This window comes from Notothenia rossii (assembly GCF_949606895.1).
Source record: "Notothenia rossii genome assembly, chromosome: 11".
Classification (NCBI taxonomy): domain Eukaryota; kingdom Metazoa; phylum Chordata; class Actinopteri; order Perciformes; family Nototheniidae; genus Notothenia; species Notothenia rossii.
Genome location: NC_136910.1, coordinates 19578496 through 19602728, shown reverse-complemented (window position 1 = coordinate 19602728; position 24233 = coordinate 19578496). Strand labels below are relative to the sequence as shown.

At 39.1% G+C, this 24233-nt stretch overlaps 3 protein-coding genes across 3 annotated transcripts in view; 1 reads left to right on the top strand and 2 right to left on the bottom strand.

The window, feature by feature from the left end:
- acsf2 (acyl-CoA synthetase family member 2) overlaps positions 1–16901 on the top strand; it is a 29209-nt gene extending 12308 nt beyond the window's left edge. The window contains exons 11-16 of the mRNA XM_079658154.1: positions 10345–10452; positions 11332–11483; positions 11581–11722; positions 12201–12311; positions 13047–13115; positions 14473–16901. Of these exons, the coding sequence (XP_079514280.1) occupies positions 10345–10452; positions 11332–11483; positions 11581–11722; positions 12201–12311; positions 13047–13115; positions 14473–14535 (645 nt within the window). The 3' untranslated portion in view covers positions 14536–16901. The remainder of the gene's footprint in view (positions 1–10344; positions 10453–11331; positions 11484–11580; positions 11723–12200; positions 12312–13046; positions 13116–14472) is intronic.
- Positions 22–7761, bottom strand: chad (chondroadherin). The gene is made up of 4 exons (XM_079658171.1): positions 6664–7761; positions 3311–3480; positions 3077–3229; positions 22–1979 (listed from the first exon to the last, which is right to left on the bottom strand). Exons 1-3 carry the CDS (start codon positions 7447–7449, stop codon positions 3082–3084), a joined length of 1104 nt encoding a protein of 367 aa, XP_079514297.1. The 5' UTR covers positions 7450–7761; the 3' UTR covers positions 22–1979; positions 3077–3081.
- Positions 16550–22416, bottom strand: armc7 (armadillo repeat containing 7). Its single transcript, XM_079658189.1, has 3 exons — positions 22210–22416; positions 18029–18172; positions 16550–17934 (listed from the first exon to the last, which is right to left on the bottom strand). The coding sequence occupies exons 1-3, from the start codon at positions 22295–22297 to the stop codon at positions 17591–17593; spliced, it is 576 nt and encodes a 191-aa protein (XP_079514315.1). The 5' UTR covers positions 22298–22416; the 3' UTR covers positions 16550–17590.
- Positions 22417–24233: the final 1817 nt, after the last annotated feature.

The following is a 24233-nucleotide window of genomic DNA, read 5'->3' as shown; positions in this document are numbered from 1 at the left end:
TAAGACAAACAGAAGACATGATTTTGTAAAAGGTTTATTGGATGGTAACCCTTCCAAAAGTCAAGGAACTGTGAAGATATTGAATACACATTAGGCTATAATGCATAAAGGCAATAATCGGTAACATATTGCAAGAAATGATTTACTTTTTCTTACACTTTAAATAAAGGTAAAGTATATATATTATATTTCTGCTTTATAGTAAACACAAAATAACACAACGCAATCATCTTTTCGGATTAACTTTTTGTTGTCTACATTCTTAGCCGTGCCAAATACAAACTATATACAGTTTTAGTTTCTTTGGGGTAATACAAAACCATCATACAGGGAAAATGGCAATAAGAGAAAGACAAAATATGATAATTGTGTCCTGTGATTCACGCTATAATTCTATCCAAATATTTCGCACTTAAACCTCTTTAAGAAATAAGTATTCTTTATCTCTTTTTTATTTATCTTTTGGTCACTTTTACAAAGTATTGTTAATGGGTTAGTGGGTTTAAAAATGACATCATAAAGTAGAAAAGAGGATAACCAATTGTTGATACCTGTTTGAGTGACACTAAGGTATTTCTCTGCCTCCTAATCTTTTGTGGAGCCGAGGGTAAAACAGGTAACCGCCAAAATAACCAACCCAGTCTCACGGCATTTCATGTTATAGTCACGAAATGTATTTAATCTATTGATTCGTGTTCACCAACACGATTTCTTCATTTTTTTCATTTCACACAGAACGATTTTAAAAGCAATGTCTTTTATTGGTAGTATGTTTCGTGCCTGCACCACGTCTTTTTGTCCGGTCGGGTCTTGGAATACCAGAAGCTGTGTGGTTCATAAAAACATTTTCTTATTCAATATCTTACCCTAAGCCTATCCCTTTTATTTTAAATTGTATAATGTCTGAGTTTTTTTGCCGTCCGCGAGGTAAATAAATGGGGCTCAGAGCCTCAGAATACTGAAATCTGTGTTTCTTCTTTTTTTTTTTTCTTCTAATTTGTTATTATTTGGTGCAGGCACGAGACATACTACCAATAGAAATACATTGCTTCTAAAATCGTTCTGTGTCAGAATATTGAAATCTGTATTTTTTTAAATCTCTTTTTCCTTCTAACCCTTTTCGTGCGACATGAAAGAAATGCGAAAATCGTGTTGGTGAACACGAATCAATAGATTCATTTAGTGACTATAACACGAAATGCAATGAGACCGGGTTGAAATAACGGAGATTCATTATTTTTTATATCAATAATTAATCAAAGATAAAGAGTTTAGTTCATTTCATAATGTTTTAACTTACCAAAGTATCTGTTAATGTTGATAACGTAGGTTTTCAGGTATTGCTGGGGTATTTTGTCACATCGCAAACAAGCTAGGCTAGCTGTATCCCAATGTTTACAGTCTTTGTGTTAAGCTAACCAGTAGCTGTAGCTTAATCTCACTCTCTGTAAAACAGTGATTAAGCCTTTATCTTCTATCTATCTTAAAATGTTGAACATTTCCTTTTAGCTTATCTAGTTTGAGTTTCATGCTAACCAAGACTTTAAGTTATCCTCAAGGCAAGCATTCAAATATTCTCATTTTCACCATGTATCCTGTTCTCTGAACCAGAAATAAAAGACAAGATTTTTGTCTTTAGTGCTTTTCGTAGCATTCAAATACACAAATGCATCTTTTATTTAGTTGGTAACCTGGATGTTGCACATTGCTAGTTCATTCTTACTGTATGTGTGCTTCTTTTATATAAATGAAGGAAAACACATGTAAAGTTATGTCTCAGTTCTATAAAGTTCTTAATTTGTCCGGTGTGAGCGCCACAGACGGAGAGCAAAGGTAAATAGGAATGTTTTTGTCTGTGTTTACACTAGGGACAATATTTGGCAGATGAATCGAGGGACAGCTTTGAAGTATAATGAGTCAGCATTTCTTTTAGTTGCATGTGTAGCCAGCCACCTGGACAGGCTCCTCTTCAGCGTCTCCTGTGGAAAGACACAAAATGGACAGCCAAATGAAACACAGACCCCATGACCTGGACTCTGTGTACTGAACCCCAGGGCCAACATGGAAAAGTTAAGCTGGGGACACAGGGCGGGACACACAGTTCTGTGGATAGAGAGAGAGAGGAGGGAAAAAACTGCACCATGCAAAGCCTACTGCCGCCCACTCCAACACTAAGTTAAACCTCATGTGGAAGCGTCTGATCCAAAATCGCATCGCACCGGAAAACCTTCACACCAAACCATCCCAGCATGTGATTAAGCACTCAACGAGAGGAAAATAACTGCACCTCAGGCAAAAGTAGCTATCAGTGAGGGTGCCACTTCCCAGCCTTTAACTTCACTTTCATTTAACCTCATAGGTCAAGTGCCTCCAGTCACATATGTCCAAGGGAAGTTTTCAAAAACAATAGAAGAAAACTGTATTTATTTTTAATTATACTGATTTTAAAGTACCATTGTAAGATTTGCACATATTTCTCTTTGCTGACTCCTAGTGGTAGTTTCATGGAAGACAGCAATGCTAAACTGCCCTAACTTGTTTAAGACAAGTTTAAGAGGTTTAGAAAAAAAACTCTTAAACTTTAAAAAAGCTCGCTCATATAAATGTTCCATATTTGATCTTAGCTAAGAAATGTTCAAGCACAACTCCCTGTGTGACCAGGTTTTTTTTAGTCCTTATGCTAAACTAATCTTATTCTGGCTTTAGTCTTATATTGTCAATAGTTTATGTCTGCAACTTCTATTTTCATTGATTTTTTTCTTGGTTACAAGATTAGATATTTGGGTCCATTCAATTTTAGGGAATGGTAAACAAATGTTGGACCCAAGATGGCGTCCTAAAAATGTAATTATCTGTCGAAAACTCAAGTTATTCCGTCGAATGTCATAGAAAAGTGTGGGAACCAGAAAGTACTCATGAAATCAGATCGTTTTTACCTTTTTTTTCTCTTCAAAATGACTTCAACCGATTATTCAATTATAATAAAGAGTTGCTGATTATCTTTAAATAGTTGATCAGGTCAGTTTGTAAGATGTGGAAATGAAGTTGTGTCCTTGGCGTGTCAGGTGGCAGTTACCTCTACTACTGCGAGTTACGTCGGCCCTTTTTGTTTTTCTTTGACTTGACTTTGCAGCCACTCAAGGAGGTGCTGTCTATCACTTGCTTTCCTTTCTGCTGAGGGGGAGATGCACACACTGCCTCTGGACGATTGCGACTAGAGTCCATCCACCTGCAAGTAGACACCAGAAGAGAGTTAAGTTTGAGCTGCCGCTGAGGCTGTATCGTCTTGTTTTTAAGGTGCATCTCTTACCTCCGCAATGGAGCTAGCTGGCACGTGCAGCCCCACGGGTTGTTAGTGAGGGTCAGGTTGGTGATGGCGATGCTGCTTAAATTCAGGCTTTTGGGAAGGAACTTTAGCTTGTTGTTGTCCAGGTTCAGTGTCTTGATTGCAGTCACACCAGTGAACGCACCGTCAGAGAACTAGAAAAAGACATTACAAAAACCATTACGCCTGGCTTACATAAACAAAAACTTCATGCATGCCAGCATTATTGTGTGTGTGTGTGTGTGTGTGTGTGTGTGTGTGTGTGTGTGTGTGTGTGTGTGTGTGTGTGTGTGTGTGTGTGTGTGTGTGTGTGTGTGTGTGTGTGTGTGTGTGTGTGTGTGTGTGTGTGTGCTAACCAAGAGCTTATCTCGCATACAGTAGGGCCCATCAGTCAGTGACTGTATGCTCAATGAACTCTTCTGGTTTCTGTAGATTATAAAAAAAATATAAAGGTTTTCTGACTGTTTTATTTATCGCTGAACTGCTTTCTCCTCTTAACTGGTAGGTAGGGGACGCAAGTGATCGACAATTAGCAAAAGGATAAAAAACGAGCATTGCTTATTGTCTATTGGAGGCTACATTTTGGCCTTTACCGTGGTTTAATAACAGACACGCGTAGAAACCTTTTGTGTCATTTTGAATGGGAGCTTCTGCAGATATATTATATACAAGATATGTTCTTATTCACTAAAGTTAGACATAATATGAGGTGTTTAAATCTAGTTTTTCTATTCCTTGGCGGCCATCTTGACTGTAAGGAAGCTGGGAGCGACAGTTGAGTGAGATTCAACTCCTTTTGTTTGGAACGGTAGAGGGGGAAACTCCGGGTGAACACCTGAACACTGTTGAATGGTGTTTTCTAGTTTCTTTTTTGTGACTGGCTGAATTGTTATAGCACCATCTTATCATATGCTCATTCCAATGTATAAGCAATCAGCTACCATGCAAGGTGCTGGCATGGCCATTGATCTTAGGATAAAACAAGAGTCCTTATTGGAAAAAAGTACATGAATCGATGCAAACCTTCCTTAAAGCTATTGTAGTTCTGAGCTTATAGTGCATGCAGTGTTGATATAAACATGCTTCACACAGACCAACACATATCCTTGTGTGTGTCAGTCAAAGCAGAGTTGGGGAATCTCTCCACTGTTTCTCTAGCATGAAAGCCTCCTCTCATCCTTCCTTCTGCTGCAGCACTTATGTAAACACTGACGGTCACTGCCCTGCGTTTTTCCATGAGCATCTGAGACTGCGAGGGTGCTAAAAGCTTCAGAGAGGTGCGAGGTGAACCCATCTCAGCGTGTCAAGTTTTGTGAAGGAAGAGGGAGAGGAGCCGAGCTTTGAAGGGTTGTTTTTATGCGAGCCTGGAGGAGATGAAGCTGTTTGTAAATTTCCACTGGAGAGCAACGAGCAGCCCAGGCTCTGGTATTTTGAAGCAATGGAAGATGGATGACTTCCAGAATGGCCGGGGTGTTTTCGCTCTCTGTCGTCTCCCTCTTTGCCAGGAAGGCTTGCAAAGGGCCCAATTGTCCATTCAACTGGGGCGATGGTAAGCTAAAAATACTCCTCTTCATGCACTGTGGAACACCCTGCCTCTATTTACCTGTCTCCTCTCACCCCTCCTGACCTGTTTACAAGACCCTCTCGCTGAAAGTAGAGAACACACCTTGCTGAAAATAACACTTGTGTAATAATTAGATTTGGACATGCTTGGCGGAGGTCCAGCAAACAAAACAACTCTAAAAATATCTGCATTTGGCTGGAAAATGGTCTTAATCTCGCGCCACTCTCCGCCTCCTGCTGCTTCCACCTGGCTCTCACACAGTCCCAGCGTGAGAAGGTTGTTGTTTTACTCCATACCGTGGCACAGGTACACTCAAATATTGGATTAACCTCAAGCATGAAGCAAATGTGCACTCAGGAATGTCTGTGAATGTGTGGTATAGCATAGAGCTCGTACTGTATGTACGCTCATACTGAAGCTGTGTAGGATATGGTGGAATAGATGGATGTTGTACAGGCTGGAAACATGTGTCTCGTGTTTCTGATATCTGAACATCATGTCGTGATAAAAACTCAAACCATGGCTAAGAGTAAAACGTCAATATGTGGCAGATTTTTGTGTTCATGCTCCACCAGGGTTGTTTTGCAGTTTGATTTGTTTGTCAGCAGGATAACGGAAAACACTTCTGGCTCGATTTGAAGTAGCATGGGCCAAGGAAGAACGCATAAAATGTTGGAGCTTAACTGAATAAGACGCACACTTTTTTTAAATTATGGAAAATGATTGCTAACTGCCTTTCCATAGATGGATCTATAAAATGGATCCTGGATATCTTGGAAAACATCAGCTTCAGTGTCTTATGGAAGTACAATTATGAAGTGCCTTGTAGCCGCCTTACTGTACGTATTAAAAGTTAAAGGTTCGGTTCACCCAAATTCCCCCGCAAAATACTTATTGTTTATTGAGAGTTTGATTTAATGCATATGTTTGCTAGGTATTCTTGTTTTCTTTATTACTTATACACCTTTTTATTATCTAATTGAACTGTTTTTTTATTTTATTTATAATTTATTCTTAACATTTTCTGAATCAATTATAATTTTTGCATATAAAAGATTGTTCAAGTTAAATTTTTGAAATATGACATTTAGCAGCATAAAACCCAAAGATATTCAATCCTATTAAATAGGGTAAAGCAGCAAAATGGAGGTTGTTGAAGAAAGCGTCAGACATAAAACCAAAACGATTTATATGACTATACACCAACAATTTTATGTGATCATACCCTTTAAAACATGGGTTTCATGAAACAGAATTTCATGAGCGATAGTGTAGTGTTTGTCAATAGATCTGACTTTCTATCCAGCCAAATAGAGACAAAGCAGGATGACATAAACTAACTATTCCATACTTTTCAGTCACAATATCAGGTTCTAAAATAATGTAATAATATGTCTATGGTAGAAGCATCCATTCACACACATGTAGGCACTGTGTGATGCTGTTGGCTGCAGATAAGGGGGCGTGGATCGTTGGCGCACCCATACATGTATATATGCTGATGGAATATGGTGGAGAGTGGTTTGCCAGACCAAAACAAATAAACCAATATGAAGACACACACTACAGTAAAGCATGGAGACCTTTTCATGAGATGAACTGATTTTAAACGTTTTTTTATCTAAAATATATCACCATGAAACTTCCCTAGATGATTACTTTTAAAGTTATTATGTTTAAATATACAATCTAAGGAAAACATATCTATAAGGCAGGCTCAGTATCTCACCATAGTCTCTAGTCTAGTAAATACCCAGTAAAACCACAGACTGACCTTCTCCAGCCCCATGTTGTCCAGGTGTAGCTTCTCCATGTAGCGCCCAAAGCTCTGGAAGGCGATGTCTGGGATGGTCTTCATGGGGTTCTTCCCCAGCGTCAGTTCCTCCACCACCCGCAGTTTGCTCATCGCCGCGATGGGATAGGTGGACAGCCTGTTCCTCTCCAGGTGGAATATAGCCAGATTCTCCACTTCGTCCAGAGAGCCTGGCTGCAGCGTGGTCAGCTCGTTCCCGCTCATGTGCAGCCAGCGCAGGTTTTTGGCCCCCGTAAAGGTCCCCGGGCGCAGCTCCCGGAGCCGGTTGTCGTCCAGCTGCAGGATGAAGAGGTTGATCATGGGGGAGAAGACGCCCTTGGCGAGGTCGCTGATCTGATTCCCATCCAGGTAGAGGTAGGTGAGCTCCGTCAGGTCATTGAAGGCGCCGGGCTTGAGGCTGCTGATCTGGTTGTTGGACAGGTAGAGGTAGATGAGCTTCTTCAGCCCCTTGAAGGCCTGGGACCCGATCTCCCTCAGCTGGCATTGCTGCATGTGCAGAGAGATAAGGCCCCTGCTGTCGGTGAAGGCCCCTGTGGGGATGCTGCCCAGGCTGTTCCTCTGCAGGTTCAGCAGGCGGGTGACCTCAGACACCCGGGGGATCTTCTTCAGCCCCACGCTGTCACAGATCACGTGCTGAAGGTCCCCGTGGCAGTGGCACAGGTTTGGGCACTGGCCCGGGGCTCCCTGCACAACGAGGCCCAGGACCATGATGGAGGTCCCAAACAGCAACCAGCTCACACAACGCATGCTGACGAACTCGCTGATTTAGTAAGAATGTTTTCCGGTCATGTAGCAGAAGAAGAACAAGCTGATGGTCCTGTGCAAAGTCTCCAATAGAAGATCTCTGAAGAAGAAGAGCTGTTTGTGTTGAATCAGACGCAGAGAGAAGGAGAAAAAAGGTGAGGGACCGAGCGAAGGTGGGCGATGCACTTTGAGAGGAGGATGGCCGGTCAACAGAGCACACAGCACTATTTATAACATTTACTTGAGGAAAAAAAAAAACAGGAGGGCTTGCCAGAGTGTTGGAGTGAGAGGTTTGCAAGAGGAAGTCAAGTGTCTGTGAGAATTTAACCCTGAATGAGCAGGAGGACGACACGGACACAGGCTCACTCTCTGCTGCATTTCTGCAAAACACGAAGGAAGGACTGACTTGCTGCTGGATGCACATGATAAACTGATCAATGATGAGAGAATTACACATGCTTAGTCCGAGAGTTGTCAAAAAATATAGATTTATCAATATAGAATAACTCAGTGAAATGTGTTCTCTGCTTTTAACCCATCCTAGTACCAGGAGTGTAGTACTAGGAGCCACTAGTGGGCAGCTAGCCCGGGGAACACTTTGGTACAGGCAGATGTTTCTCTTTCTTCTCTGAGCCATACTTTTGCTAAAAACGTTTTGTAGACCATGTCTCCATAAAGCCCATACGAATTTTTAAATATGTTTTCAAATGAATTGATCTCAACAAAAATAAAATAATATTTACAGAAGAAATGCATGTTTTGTTTTTTTACATGAATTTACTTGCTTCTCGAATACGTTGCAAAGAGGCTTTAGAACATGCACGCTACCTCAAGAACACCATTTTTATTCATGCAAAAAAGTCTGAATTATTGTAAATGTTTAGTACAGTAATTAAGCTGTTGTCTGCTACTCTCGGAATAATAAAAAATAGCTCAAAATGTTAGAGCCTTGCCATAATTAACTTATTATTTTTATAAATGTAAATATTCCTTTTTCAATGTATCATATCCAGAGTCCAGGATCATGACCACACTGCTCTTCTAGTGTTAGTTTACAGGTGAAAGTCTCACAACGTGGCAGGTCAGACTCGATGTGTGCGGTGCCAGACGTCTCTATTGTTTTTCAGTCTGCGGTGGCAGGAAAGGAGCCGCTCCTGTGCAGCTGCTTTATAACCCATAATAGTCTCCAGATGCTTGGCCAGCAGTGAGATGCTGTTTCAGGTCCTAACAATTGCAGAAAGATACTTACAAAGGAAAGTTTTTAGATGCCACTTTACATTCCTCTGCAAATTATTTCTTTTGAAATGAGTGCGGTATTATGTAATGGTCCGTTCAGTCAAACCTGTGAGTAGTTAAAGGAATACTTCACCCCCAAAATGACTATTTTTGTATCAATTACTCACACCCCTTGTTACCTTGAATTCTTGAGGAAAAGTTAGTTATTTATCGCATTCCTTCACGATGAGCGAATTATCAAAAAACATTGAAAAAAAATTGCGTCCACTTTTAATAGCAGCAAAATTATATTTAAAAAAATCCATTATGGAACTGTTACACAACTCGTACACTACATCTTTTGTTAAAGGGGCCCTATTGTGCTCATTTTCAGGTTCATCTAAGTATTTTGTGCCTCTCCTGGGACATGTCTCCATGCTTTAATGTTCAAAAAGCTCTTTATTGTTCTCCTACTGCCTGTGACGCAGCACCTCTTTTCACCCTCTGTCTGAAACCAGAGCCCAGTCTGCTCTGATTGGTTAGCTGGCCGGCTCTGTTGTGGTTGGTCACCCTGTTAGCCTAACATGTACAATGTGTTTGAGTGCTAGCCAATAGAAGCGTGGGTGTTACATAGTGATGTCACTATGTTACTGAAGTAAACAAAGGAGTCCAATGGAGGTGTTTCAGGCAGGGGGGGAGTGTGTGGGAGAGAAACTCCCTCTGGAGGGAACACAGGGATTTTAGCCTTTGCAGACCATTTACATGCACTAAAAGCTATATAACCCACTACAGGAAAGGGACAAATCAAAACCATAATAGGGCCCCTTTAAACCAACCTGATTTACTTTAATTCAACAAAACCTCTCTTTCTTTTTGGATTCTTTGCTCACTGTGGAGACAAGTTGTCTTTAAGATTTCTAACACACGACTGGTTTATATAAAAACAATCATTTTGAAGGTGTATTCCTTTAAGGTGATCACAGGTTTCAAAGGATTGAGTCACTTCAATTATAGCAATTGCAGCAGGACTTTGGAAACTTTTCGGGTCAGATTCAGGTCCTGCATTTATAAGATGGATGGACCCATACAGGATAAGGAATCTAGAGTTTACTTAACAAATCTAACATTTTAATGGGAATATCATCTCCTCCCAGATTTTCCAGGTAAAGTTCTCCGCTTCTAAAATGCCCTGCAGGTCCTGTCTACAATCCCTCTCTGAGCACAGCAACACATCTCTCTGGAAAAAGCTCAATCATTTCCTTTTTAATAATGTAAAGGACAAGCAGAAAGTCTCATTTAAGTAAGGAATTTCAGTAAATATGGTGATGGTCAAAAGATATCTGTAACCATTTTGTAAGGCGATTAATCATTTGAGTAGTGCTTTAGGAACACATGCCAGACACTTGGTTGTTTATTGATCCTGCGTGGCTTTATGATTTATTTTTGAAACCGTGTACTGTACAACATGATAAAATATGCAAGCACTGAAGACATTTTAGAAATTAAAGGAAGAACTATTTTTATTTGTCTGCCTTTTCATTGGATCTTTTATTATATCTTTGTGTGCTATTGTGTTTTGGTTTTAATGCATCACTGTTGAGCCGTTTGAACTGTGTTTTGTGTATAAAAGGAGCCATGTAAACAAAGTTATTAATATTGTTATTCTTTTTTTGTGATTGACAGATTGGATACGGCACCACAGAGAACAGCCCTGTCACGTTCTGCGCGTTCCCGACAGACAACATGGAGAGGAAGTCTGAGACCGTCGGCTGCATCCTCGACCACTTAGAGGTACGTCAGACATCATGTACAAAATACATTATTACAGTACCAGTCAAATTAGGTTTTGAGGTTTTTTGCTTGAGTATTTTCCATATTATGTTACTTCTTTCCACAACAACTCAGAAGAGTCTAACTCAATACAATTGTTCAACAACTTCAGTTACTTCATAGATTCAAATCTTAACAACAAACTAACACATTTATAAAAATATGACAAACTCTCCAACATTACATAAAGTAGGTCAAATGTACTCCGTCAGCTGTAACATCCAAAAGCTGTTTGTGTTAAAGCCTCAGTTGTAATATTAAAATAATTAGATTTTCGTATTATAATACAAACTCTCTAAAAAGGGCCTTTACCACCCGACAAGTACTTTCATATTTGAAGTACATTTTGTTACAACATTTGTACATTTACTGAAGTGAAGTCTTGAATGTTACATAGGACTTAACTTGTAACCACTACACTGTGATATTGTTGGATTAACTTGTGTAAAGTTCTGAGTACTTGTCATGTAGCAGAACTGTGGAAAAAATGTGGTCTAAGTGATAGTTGATGTTTGAGTTACTCAGAAATGTCTGAACCCCTTCTATTTTCACACATTATTCTCAAGAGCTTAGACAAAGAAGAAAACTCTAGATGTGGTGTAAAGCAAAAGATTTGCTGCAGACAAATCTTAAGTAACAAAGTCGAGAATAATTATTTAAAGCTCAAATCAATGCCAAAAATAATTCAGGATGTTCTGGAAGCAAAGAAAGTTGTTTCTAAAAAGGTAGAAACTCAGTGTATGTACATATATAAAAATGATATGCGTCACTACACATGGATTGTCATACCATAATTCCTTTGTGTATTAAATAACTAACATATAATGGTATGCTCCACAGGCTAAAGTGGTGAACCCTACCACAGGCCAGGTGATGCCGCTGGGGGAGACGGGGGAGCTCATGATCCGAGGGTACTGCGTGATGCTGGAGTACTGGGGGGACCAGGCCAAAACAGACGAGTGCATCTCTAAAGACGGGTGGTACAAGACCGGGTGAGAGGGAGCTGTCGGTGTATAGCTTGTTTTTATTTTAAAATGTTTAAATCACAATTATGTCGTCCAGTTGCTGATGTTTGAACGTTCCCTGCAGAGACATCGGCAGCTTGGATGCGTTCGGCTACTGTAAAATCGAGGGCCGGATCAAAGATCTGATCATCAGAGGAGGAGAGAACGTTTACCCTGCGGAGATCGAGCAGTTCCTGCACACACACCCCAAAGTCAAGGAGGCCCAGGTGAGCAGAGAACATGATATAAACAGTCATAGATTTAAAGAAAAGAAAATAATTCACACTTTTGTCCAGTTCAAGTAATTCATGTTAGTGGTTGTTTTTTGCATTAATATGCGTCTGTTTTTTTTTTTATTTGTTCAAATTTAAAACAATGTTCTAATTGAAATATCAACCCCCTATTTTGGATATATAATTAACTTTTCTTAAGTTTATTTCTTTTTATCAGGAAATATTAAGGGTTTTGACCTTTTTGTTATTTATGTACTGTTAAATTAAAATAAAAGATGCAGTCTAATAGAAGTGTTATATTTTCTGCTGGCAAAATGCAACACAAGACAACATACTACAGCAGTATAATGCCCAACCTAAAGCAAAAATAAAATAGATAAGAAAACATCTTAATGTTTCTGTGATGCACCAGAAACAATGCTTCTCTCTTTTGCTGCTGCAGAGCTACATTTGTTTTTGTTTTCCTCCCCAGGTGGTTGGAGTTGAGGATTTACGGCTGGGTGAAGAAGTGTGCGCTTGCATCAAACTGGCAGATGGAGAGGACTGCACTGCAGAGGAAATCAAAGCTTACTGCAAAGGACAGGTGAGGCCCAGTGTCCTTTATCATGTTTTATAATAAGATGCCATATTTAAACCTTGTGCCTCACTCTGGACATGTGTGGCTTTTTGATTTTTCCTTTATTTTGGCTGTTTTGGAAGTTAAACCTCAGCATCCTATAATGAGTCTTGGATAAACTAGGTACTGATTATACAGACAGCTGGATACTTAACGACAGAAAATTCTCCATTGAACTTCTCATCCCATCGCCATTTCAATGTTTTCTCCAGGCTTCAGCATTGTACTTTTTACAATTTTTCCACCAGATTGAGTCATTTCTATTTTTTTCTCTCTGTGGAAAATACACATCAGGCAAATGGTGTGTTATATTCATTGACATATCCCAGAGTCTGGAGAAAGTCTCCCAAGAAGAATATATATATATATATATATATATATATATATATAGAGAGAGAGAGAGAGAGAGAAAGAGAGAGAAAGTGTTTATTTATTTTACAAAAAGCAACAGTTTGTTTAAAAACTAACATTTAAAGGATTAAAATTGTGAAAATCAAGGAATACTAAGTAGTTATCATGATGACTGAAGACAGTGAAAAGTGAATAATATTATTAATATATGAAATGTTATAGCAGTTTCAGGAAGGGGACATATCCTTTAAGGATATTAGAGCAACTTTTTTATAGTGAGGCACTATAAGGGTTAAAGATATTTCTTCCTCCCAAAAATGTTGAACAACTCTCTCCATCTTCACCCTATAGATTGCTTACTTCAAGATTCCCCACTACGTACTTTTTGTGACCAGCTACCCGCTCACCATCACTGGAAAGGTAAGAGCTCATACATTCCAGAAATGTATAAATGACAATGTCAAACAAGGTTTATATTTCCAGATCGATTATAGTCTGTGATAAATGAAGTCCAACACAAGACCTGGCCTCAAGTTCTTGTGTTTCTCTCCTGGGATGCAGTTAGAAGTAATTCACTGTAGACATGGTGTTTAAACAGGCTGCCCTGAGCGCCCTGAGACAGGAGGGAAGGGGAGCTATTAGGTGGTCTGCACGCACAGCGCTCTGTTACATCCACCCTGAGGGGCGCGGACCCCTTCCCAAAGCAGCGTATCAGATCAAACCAGCCCTCCGCCTAAAGTCACTTTTAGGAGAATCCACTCAGTATTAACAGTGCTTGCAAAGAGTCCTGGCTACAAATCGTCAACACTGGTCTGCAGAATAGTTTGTCCCATAAATAAGTGACGCCTTAATATCTCAGAAAATGTGAATCCCACCTCTCGAAAGCATTTGAACAAAATGATTTGCTGTCGCTGAGAGTTAGATAAGAAGATTGAATATTATAGCAATTACAAGACAACGCAACTCATTTTGAGACGTCAGCTGGAGTACTAAAGCCATTTTCTAACATCATGTAATGTTATAAAATACATTGAGATTTTATGTAAATCTGAGAAAACTGATGATTATGATGATGATGTGGGATAAATACTTGAGGCTCATCATCCCATCAATCTAAATATTCTGTTTATCATATCTCATCATTGGTTATCATTATCTTAAAGCCTTCCTGCTCTTTGATTCAAGATTCAAAGGTTTTAATGTCATATCCACAAAGCTACTGCGTAGAAAATCTTCTGACCCGAGCTCCTCCAACAATGCAACATAGTTATATGATCAAATAAAACAAATAGTGCAAGAATTCAATATACATGTAAATGGAATATGATATATACAACAACAGAATGTAAATATAAATAGTGTACAGTAAGATAAAATGTAATACTGTTAATTACAATTATAACTATTTAGATAAATTGTGCAACATTCTCGTAAAACATTAGCGCTGCAACTAAATTCTACTTTAATTATTTTGTTTATCTGCCAATATTTCCCAACAGAATCTGCTTACCATCAATTCTGCCACTCATTAAAAACATATTATTTGTGATGTGTTTAGAGGCAGGTTTTGTCACCTTTGGACGAAGTTACACCAGCTTGTCTAGAATCGATAATGAAAATAAAGCAAATGATTTTCTGTAGATTTGCATCCGTCCCATCCCTGAAGGCGGATACTTTTGGAACAGTTTTTATTATTCATTATTTTACAATGTTTAAATGGTAAGGTCCATTCACTCTCTTCTCCTTCAGTGCAACTCACAGCAAACTCTTCTTTCAGATCCAGAAGCATTTACTGAGAGAGGAGGCGGAGCAGCAGCTCGGGCTGAAGAAGGACAACTGAACTGTTCATGTAACTCCTGTGTAAATTCATTTACTTGATATCATGTCCCACAAACATACCCAACCATCAGCACATCTGAAAAATCCCATGAATGAATGTGTTCCCGTGAACACACACATATTGTTTGTTTTTATCTCAATACACAAATACAGGAGCACCAAATATGGATTAATCCAATGCTGAACGTAGTCCCAACAAATGCACTATTTAACTGTTTAGCATTATATTTGAATATATTCAGTGCCCATATCTTTGAGGAAGTTAAAGAGTTAATTGTGACCAGTTTTTAACTTTTATATCTTCACTAGGACCCAATGTGTTTGGGGTTGATGGACACTCTTTTGGAGTAACACATCATGGGATTTGTTAATAATATGTAAAATATAGAAAACACCGGAAATGTGAACATATTAGCATACTGAATATGACTGCAGAACTGGTTGTAGTGTTGTTCTTTTTTTATGCTGCAAAAAGCTATTAAAATATTTGTACATGATCTTGAAATAAACGTTGTACCATGGTATTAAAATAAGGTGTGGGTGTTTCTTTTTTAAGAATACAGATATGTTTTTGATTGATCACTTCTCAAGACATTGGAATTATTAATACTAGATGTTGTTACATATCATACAAGGCCTTTTTCTAAAAATGTTTTGGCCTTCAATAACTGTAAAAATGAACTCTTTATGAATAACTATCGAGACTCTTTATGACGCATTGTTCAATACCTTTTTAGAATTTTAACAATGACACTTTATGACTTTTGAAATATATACAAACAATGCTTTTTCTCGACATACTATCAACTTGTTTACATTCTATAATGTGCCGTTTTTTATATATTTTTGATATACAATACTATGACTTTTCTCAAATCTTTTGACATATATGATTTACTTAACATTCTATAGTGTAATTTCTCACATTTTTTCACAGACATTATACGATGCAATTTTTCTGACTTAAAAGAATACTATACCATGATGTTTCTAAAATGTTGACATATAAAATGGTTTTTTTTTATAAATGCAAAAGAACATAGTATACTATGTTGAAAATATGAGAAAAAAGGACAGAAATCGAAAATGTAAAAAACGACATGTCAAATACTAGAAAAAACGATATAAAGTATGTCTATGTACTGTAGTACAAACTATGCAAAAAAATGAATTTTGCATACTTTCAACATACTATACTATGCCGAAACGATGGAAAATTGAACATGGTGTGTCGAAAAAAATAAATAAACGATATATAGTATAGTTTATAAAAAATATGCAACCTTCGGCATAGTACGTCAAAAATATGCAAATAAAAAAAACAACTAAAAACAACATAGTACAATATGGGATATTGGGATTTGTTTACAATATCAAATTATTCTTTAACAATACCCTTTGTAACATAGGTACACTGAATATCCGTGCAGACATTTTTGTAGATGTTGAGCCAGTTCCTTTTTATCCTGCAAAAAGCTATTCAAATATTTTTCCATCAGCTTGAAATAAACTTTGTACCACATTATTAGAACAAGACGTGGGTGTTTCTCTTTTTACGGGAAGAATTAAGGTATTTTATTGATCTCTGTGGCAGGTGCTCAACTCTTAAGCCCTTGGAGTGCCTTGGACACACACACACACACACACACACACACACACACACACACACACACACACACACACACACACACACACACACACACACACACACACACACACACACACACACACACACACACACACACACACACACACACACACACACACACACACACACACACACACACACACACACACACACACACACACACACACACACACACACACACACACACACACACACACACACACACTATTTACAATGAATGAGTATCACAGTATCGCTCTAGAGTCTGCCCGGGCTACATGTGCAGTCCAACAGACGCTGGGCAGCAGGATCGCATGTCATCGTCTGTCTAGACCTGAAGGACTCGGCCCAGAAATAGCTCTTAAGAGCCCAGAAGAAAAACAAACGGTTCTCGTGGCTCTTGGTTTATTTAACACTTTTCATTTAACATATTTTTGGGTTGGAATTTAATGTAACATGACATTCTTACAGAGAGCACAGAGTTCAATAGTCAACTAGTTGGCTATAATGCTCCAGCATCCTTCCTGGGTCTTAGGAAATAACTTCAGAGCAGAAGGAATGTACATTTTGGGGGGAAATAGGTTCTGATATTGATCTTACAGTCAGTAAATCTGGCATTACAAAAGAGATGTGGTCTCTCTGAACCCTTTGTATACAACCTTATGCAAGTCAACTTAGTTACATTCTTCACATGCTGTTTCTAGGCAATTAGCTATCAACTGTAGTCATCTCTCACAAAACAGCCGTGCAAAAACTATCCAGTAACTTTTGGAGAAAAAAAAGGCACTACACTTAAATGTGTGCTAGCTATCTGTTCTGTGTGTATGCTAGCAGAATATATCAGCTGTTCATACACAGCACAGGATCTGTAATCCAGAAACAATGTAGCTTTGATCAAACCGTACTACACTGCTACAGCAGCATATGCTCATGGCCATGGACTTCTTAAAATAAAGACTGTTCATTCTGCAAAACACGTTAACACTGAACAGAGGAATGCATTTGTTTAGGTAAACAAATATGAAAAATGTTTCAACAGATTATGGAGTCTTCAACTTTGAATGAAAACAATTTGATGGAGAATAAAGGATAAATTGATATTTTCGTCAACAAAAATATCCCATCCTTCCTTTTGAACTGGACAATGTACTCCTTGCACAAAGCCAGACCCATAAAGAAATGTTTTTTGAGTTTGATATCGAGGAACATGACTAGTCTGCACAGAGCTCTGACCTTGACCCGATTTAGAACCTTTAAGATGAACTGCAACACTGACTGTGAGACAGACCTGCTCACCCAACATCAATGATGCAATCCCTGCAGCAGGTGTATATGTGGGGCCATAAAGTGTCAAATTTTTCTTATACTCTCCTAGAGAGCAAACGTGTCTTCTCACAAATCAATCTCCGACATGAAAGCCTCAGCTGTCTCAGTCCTTGGGCAGCGGGATGCCGACTGCAGTCTGCTGTCCCTGCATCTGCTGCTCCGCCCGGGCCACCTGCTCCTGACTGCAGCAGTCCTGCAGGAACACAGCGGCCAGGCTGCGCAGGCGGGGGCTCTCTGAGAGCGAGAAACGCAGCATGCACTGCAGGATGGCCGGATCGGTGATCTCAGCGCGTGACGAGGGTGTAGTGAGGTTCATCAGTGTAGTGATGGCTGACAGGACTGTCTCCTCTCTCTGGTTCGACAGGCAATTTGTGACCAAACTGATCCCGTTGCTCTGCAGGATAACGTCTCGGCATTCAGGGTCCATACTCAGGTTACACAGCCCCCCTGAGAACATGACACACACAAGAAAAGTGATGATAAGTGAGGAAACAGTGTATGCACAATGCGAAAACAAGGAGAGATGATCATTTGTACGCACCCATTCCAAATTCCACAAAATTGGCATTGTCCTCAGTGAGCATGTCCAAAAAGAGGTCGGGCACCTGCAGCTCCCTTAGGTTCTCCATGTTGTTTGGGTCGTATGCAAAGTTAGCAAGGTTAGCCAGCACCTGCTCCTTTGCCTCTGAAAATGTGAAATAAGTTATGAAGGCAAGTTCAAATAATAGTTCAAAAGAACACATTCATTTAATAAATGACAGTGTTTCCCCTAGGATGGAGTCATAGCAGCGGTGCTAAGGCAAGTGGGCCCAGCATAATGTGAGCGCGGAGCGCGTGGATTTTTTTAGTGTGCGCGAAGTGCGTAGTGTGTCTGCCAGCACGAGAAAGGCTCTTGAGGTCTAGTACCAGGGCCGGTTCTAGACAATTTGCTGCCCTAGGTGAGATTGTATACATAAAGAATAAATGAAGAATCTTATGGACATAGGTCATATACGTCAAAATGGCTTGAAATGTATTCAGTATTGTGTATGAACATGTATGAATTGGGGGGTGGATGTCACATTCTCTAGGGGGGTCCGGGGGTATGCCCCCCCGGGAAGAGATATTTTGAACATTCGAAAGTAAAATGCTTCGATCTGGTGCACTTTGAGCACACAATTACTAGAGACCTGGGGCCGTATTCACAAAGGATCTTAGGGCTAAAAGTAGCTCCTAACTGGCGAATTTAGGAGAAACTCCTAAACATAATGGGCGTGTCAGTCTTAAATTTAGGACTCCTAATTGTATTCACTAAGAGCAATTCACAAAGTATTTTAGGCCTAAAAGTAGCACCTAAGTTTAGGAGAGCTTAAAAGTCCTCGAGAGGACTCCTAACTCAGTAAAACCTATTCACAAAGAATCTGAAAATGGCTGCGAGACGAAATGTTTTGGAGACAATGGAAGACTGTGAATTGATCAAGAGATATAGGCTAAATCGTGAGGGTATCAAACTTGTTGTGGAATTACTGGGGGATGCAATAACATCCCCGACTAACAGGAATAACCCGATTAGTCCGGAAATAAAATGTTTGGCAACACTACGATATTTAGCAACAGGGAAAATGCAACTTTGCAATGCCGAGGATTTAGGAATATCGCAACCATCAGTCAGCCGTGCCATAAACCAAACCATCAACGCGCTCTCTAGACACATATCATCCAACAGTTTATCCGGTTTCCTTTGGACAATAAACAACTACACAGGATCAAAGCCAACTTCATGGCAATTGCAGGTATGCCCGGTGTGGTCGGTGCTATTGACGGGACGCACATAAAAATAATTGCGCCATCAAAAGATGAGGACGTGTTCGTCAATAGAAAGAAAGTACATTCCATCAACACGCAGATTGTTTTCATTCATCATGATAGGGGGACTTGAACGGCGGTATGGGCTGTTATTGAAAGTGTTTAAGTGCTGGAAATATGCTCATTGGATAATAGTTTGCAGGGTGCTTTTAATTGCCTCATTGATTTAATGCAATTTACGTATTTGTATTGTTTGCTCTCTCTCTTTAACGTGCATATACAACGTCATTATCGTGGTCTGCACAAACTTGTCATCATGCGTGTATTCTGCTAACTGCACTGTCCATAACTATTTGATAGGAATACATTTCTAGCCTAGGCAATTTCCTTGTTTTTCTGTGATTTAGTGGGCTCGTTTGTGGGATGTTGCGGATGAGTTTCACCGAGACCGCCTGCTCTGAACAACCAATCACCGTACTGACCGCTTCTAAACTCATGCACGAGAATCGACGTAATCCATAGCAACGGCTCGTCACTCTTAGTTCACTGTTAGTGATTTATCCTTAGTATGAGCAGGTCTCAGCGGCTTTGTGAATAACTTTTAGGAAAAAACTCCTACGTAAAATGTTTTAGCGCGAGTTAGGAGCACTCCTAGCGGTAAGATAAAATGCTTTGTGAATACGGCCCCTGATCTAGGGGGTACAACTCTAAAAAACACCCATATGAAAAAGATCGGTTTACATTTTAATAATCAAATAAGTATATGAACATAACCAATAACCTACCATAGCCAATAACAAATAAATGTAACTTATTTTATTTCTGTTGTTCATTCATATCTTATTTTACCTAGTTAACATTTATTTATTCATGCATATTTTTGTATCTCTCCAACTTTAAACGATATTTTTGGATTACTGTCCGATAGTACATTGGAATCATTTCAAACCTGTTTTTATGTATCCTAATAATTATAAAGGAGTGCCTTGGAAATATGTGTTTACATAATTTGTGGTCAAAACGTTTGAGACCCACTGAGATAACAGTTAACAATCTAAACACTCAGAGAGTCCTCTACCTCACCGAGCCTCTCAGTCTGACAGGTGAGCTCTCCTCCACCCTGGTTGTAGAAACATCTACTTCGTATATCCGTTAGCGCAGCTAGCACCAGATTCTAATAACAACAGCGCCGGTACCGGTGCGCCCTCTCTCTCTCTCTCTCTCCCCCTCGCTCGCTCTCTCGCTTCCATGCTCGCACTTTGGCTGTGAGCTGCGGGCGCCTGATAAGCCAACACCCCCCGCTTTCATCACTTACAGCACCCATCGTACAGGGCAAATGAAAAGTGCAACCGGGATGAAAATGGTGTTACATTTACTTAATTATGAATGTTGTTACATCAAGGCCGAAAATTAGGATGAGCGCCAACGGTCAAAAATGTTTTTTCCCCTCCCAGAGCTACCAGCGCAGCGCCCCCCAGATCTGGCGCCCAAGGCGACCGCCTATGCAAAAAATCGGGCCTGCCAGTACATACAGTGGCAATGTCTCAAGATTTAGCAAAAATACACCTTTATTGTACATACAGTAACACAATACTACAGATCCACATAACAAACAATCAAAAATGAAAAAGGGTCGCCACTTATTATTATTTTAATTAAAAAAATAAAAAGATAAAAAAAAATATATATATATTTTTGGGTACCTGACTGGCGCCTCCTAGCAGCGGCGCGCACATTTCAGCAGCGGCACTGCGCCGCCACTATTTGTATATAGGGGAAACACTGAATTACTGTCAAGATCAGTTTATCCTACACATACATACTAGCCGATAAGTAACAAGAAGATGCAGACAGAGAGTAGAGAAATGCAAACATGTATTCGAAATCACATCATTACAGATTTTGTCCACCAGAGAGCAGTGACACCCTTGTTTTTCAACTGTAAAAGTAGGGATGTCGTAAGTAGGAAAAACTAAAATATTTGTAATGTTTGTTCAAATTATGTGTGTACATTAAATAAAATCACCATGTTTTTGCTTCAAACAACACATCAGAAATGAAATGTATATATTCGTAACAAGCTTTAAACAAGTTCAAACTCAGTGGAAACAATTAGGTTGTGGAAACAAAATAAGGATTTATCCTTAGTTTAGGTTTAGTAAATCAAAGATTCTGTTAATTCAACGTTTCCGACAATAAATTGTTAAAATTAAGGTTACATTTACCATCTTAACATCACTTCTGATCACTGGGTTCATATCTTCCTCAGAAACAGGCTACTGGCTCATAAAATACAACATCATCAACAGTCACCACAACAACTGGAGCCCCTCAGGGCAGTGTCCTCGGTCCTTTCTTTTACACTACACACATCTGTATCATCACTTCATCCATCATCATATACATCTAATCCTCTGAAACTCCCATCAACTTTCAACTGCATGGCAATAGCCAAAGTGCTTACGTAGTCTGCAGCTGCACATGAACAAAACTGAAGAAGAATGGCACATTAGACACAGCCTACCCAGAACTTAACCCACATCCATCCAGGGAAATACAGTTGAACAGGTGACTCAAATTATTTTCTATTGCTCAACCTCCCACTACTCAAAATCGTAATGCAATGCAGACCATCCTGCTGCACTATCAAATAAATGCAGGAGTAAAAAGTGCAGTATTTGACTCTGACATTTGGTATACAAAGGAAAACAAATGGGAATAGAGGAAGTACAATGCAAGACAAGTAACTCACAATTGTCCCTAATTACTTGACAGCAGTTTTCTAATTATGTTGTTTGAGTGATGGAGGTGGTTACCCTGGTGTTTACATGACGGATTGTGCTTTCAACATAAACAACGAGATTTTTCTATTTTCAAGACATTCTCAAATGAACCTAATACACATACTGCATTGAGTAATGACGAAAGTGTACCTACCTTCACTGTCTGTGTCCTGAAACTCAGTGACCAGAGTTTGTAAATATTCAAACCGGTCAGAGCCCTCGGACGAATCTTTCTTCCACATGTTATTAGTTTAACTATATTAACTCTAGCTATAATAAATAAACTATTTGAGAAACACAAACTTGCCCTTATGCACTGGCTTCTGAATGTTTGTCCATGATAACACTGTGGTCCGTCTGTTAAATGTGTCCGTACAACTACGTGTTTCCGGCTAAACCTTCAACTTAAAATAAATAAATAGTAAGAATATATTTTTAAATATAAAATAAAACCACCCAAACACAGTAAAAAACAAACATTTTTTGGCTTTGGTTGTTGCCACATGCCATCGTGTTTTGCAAAATACATTTGATTGGTACATAAACTATGGCATAAACTAGTGTGAACCGGAAGTCGTGTTACGTGATCAACTCAGGATCAACTGCACGACAAGCAAGGAGGTGTGTATGGAGTGGTTAGCTAAAGGTCAGCTGTGAAGCAAATGTAGGGTAAACTTTGCTTACATTTCGGCCTGTAGGCACTTCACTGCAAATTTAGCTATAATGACGCATCACCAGCTGTCTGCGGTTAAGCGTCTGACCAAACCCTTTTTATTTGGGACGCTTATTGTGGGATTAGGCACTGCTTTCTTCAACAGGTAACTAATGATGTATTGCATTGTGTAAATGTTTTGGTTTTGGGTTTTCCCGTGTATCCCTTATCAATCATCTTTTTACATTGAAAAGCTAACATACAGACATCATTCAGCAGCTACAAACTGTACATTACTCTACATACAAATAACACTACTTACTAGACAGTTATGGACAACTGTGTATACCTATTTAGCAAATATAATTAATTTAATTATCGACTGATCTGCCAAATATTTTCTGGATTGATTGATTATTCCGTAAACAATTCCTGCAGGACTAATAATTGTGTTGCACAATACACGCATACAGTTTACTATGATATACAAAAACACCTCACATCCTTACATTTGAGAAGCTGGAACCAGTACATATTTTGAGTTTACTTGAAAAATGGCTTAATCAGATATCAATATAGCACAATACAATAAAGTAGTGAAATGCAAAGTTTTAAAGGACACAGACGTGCTTTCCACTATTAATTTCTGTCCGATATTTTATTCCTCCATCATTAATCAATATAATAAATATGATTCCTCCTCTTCCCATGCAGGCACAAGTTCTTTGGGGATTTGGAGGAGCTCAAGGCTCAGGAGCGAGAACGCAACGAGGCCAAGAGGAGGGAGATCATGGAGAGGAGGATGAGGCAGATCGAAGAGGTGGCAGAGAAGAAGAGAGGAGGGATCAGCTGAACTGCCGCCTGAACTATCACTGTTGTACTACACGACTCTTCAGACTCTACATGTACTCCTGTACATAGCTTGAAGATATCTATACTGGAGACACATGTGCATGATCACAGAAATAATTTTGGATTATTCAGTCACACACATGAAATGTACTGCTTTGTGTCCGTTTTGAGACATGAATACTCACAATTAAATGACCAATATATGACAAGTACAGCTGTGTTTTTTACCTGTACATGTTTGTCCAGCAGAGGGCAGTGTTGATTACCGTTTAAAGGGCATATTGTTTTTTTCAAAGTATAGTTCTTTAACTATTTATCATATCGTTTTTATATTTTTAAATGCACCCTGTAGGTTTCCATTCGTTCCATTAGGCTTACAAGCTATAAACGGACCCTCATCTGGCTAGTGTCTCATAATTTGCAGTAAACATCATTATGCATTCATTTTGTATGTTACATTAATGATTTAATTTAACAATTAAATAATTTTAATGTGATGCATGCTGATTTAAAAGTAGTCTACAAATACAATACTACAAGCAAAAGAAATGCACCCAAAATGTTCCTTTAATTCAACAGTATGAATTAATTTGCAAAGTTCTAGTTTTATTATGAAGGAATAATCTCCACAGCCCTAGTGATGTTTTTTAATTAATTATTTTGTCTGACTTAAA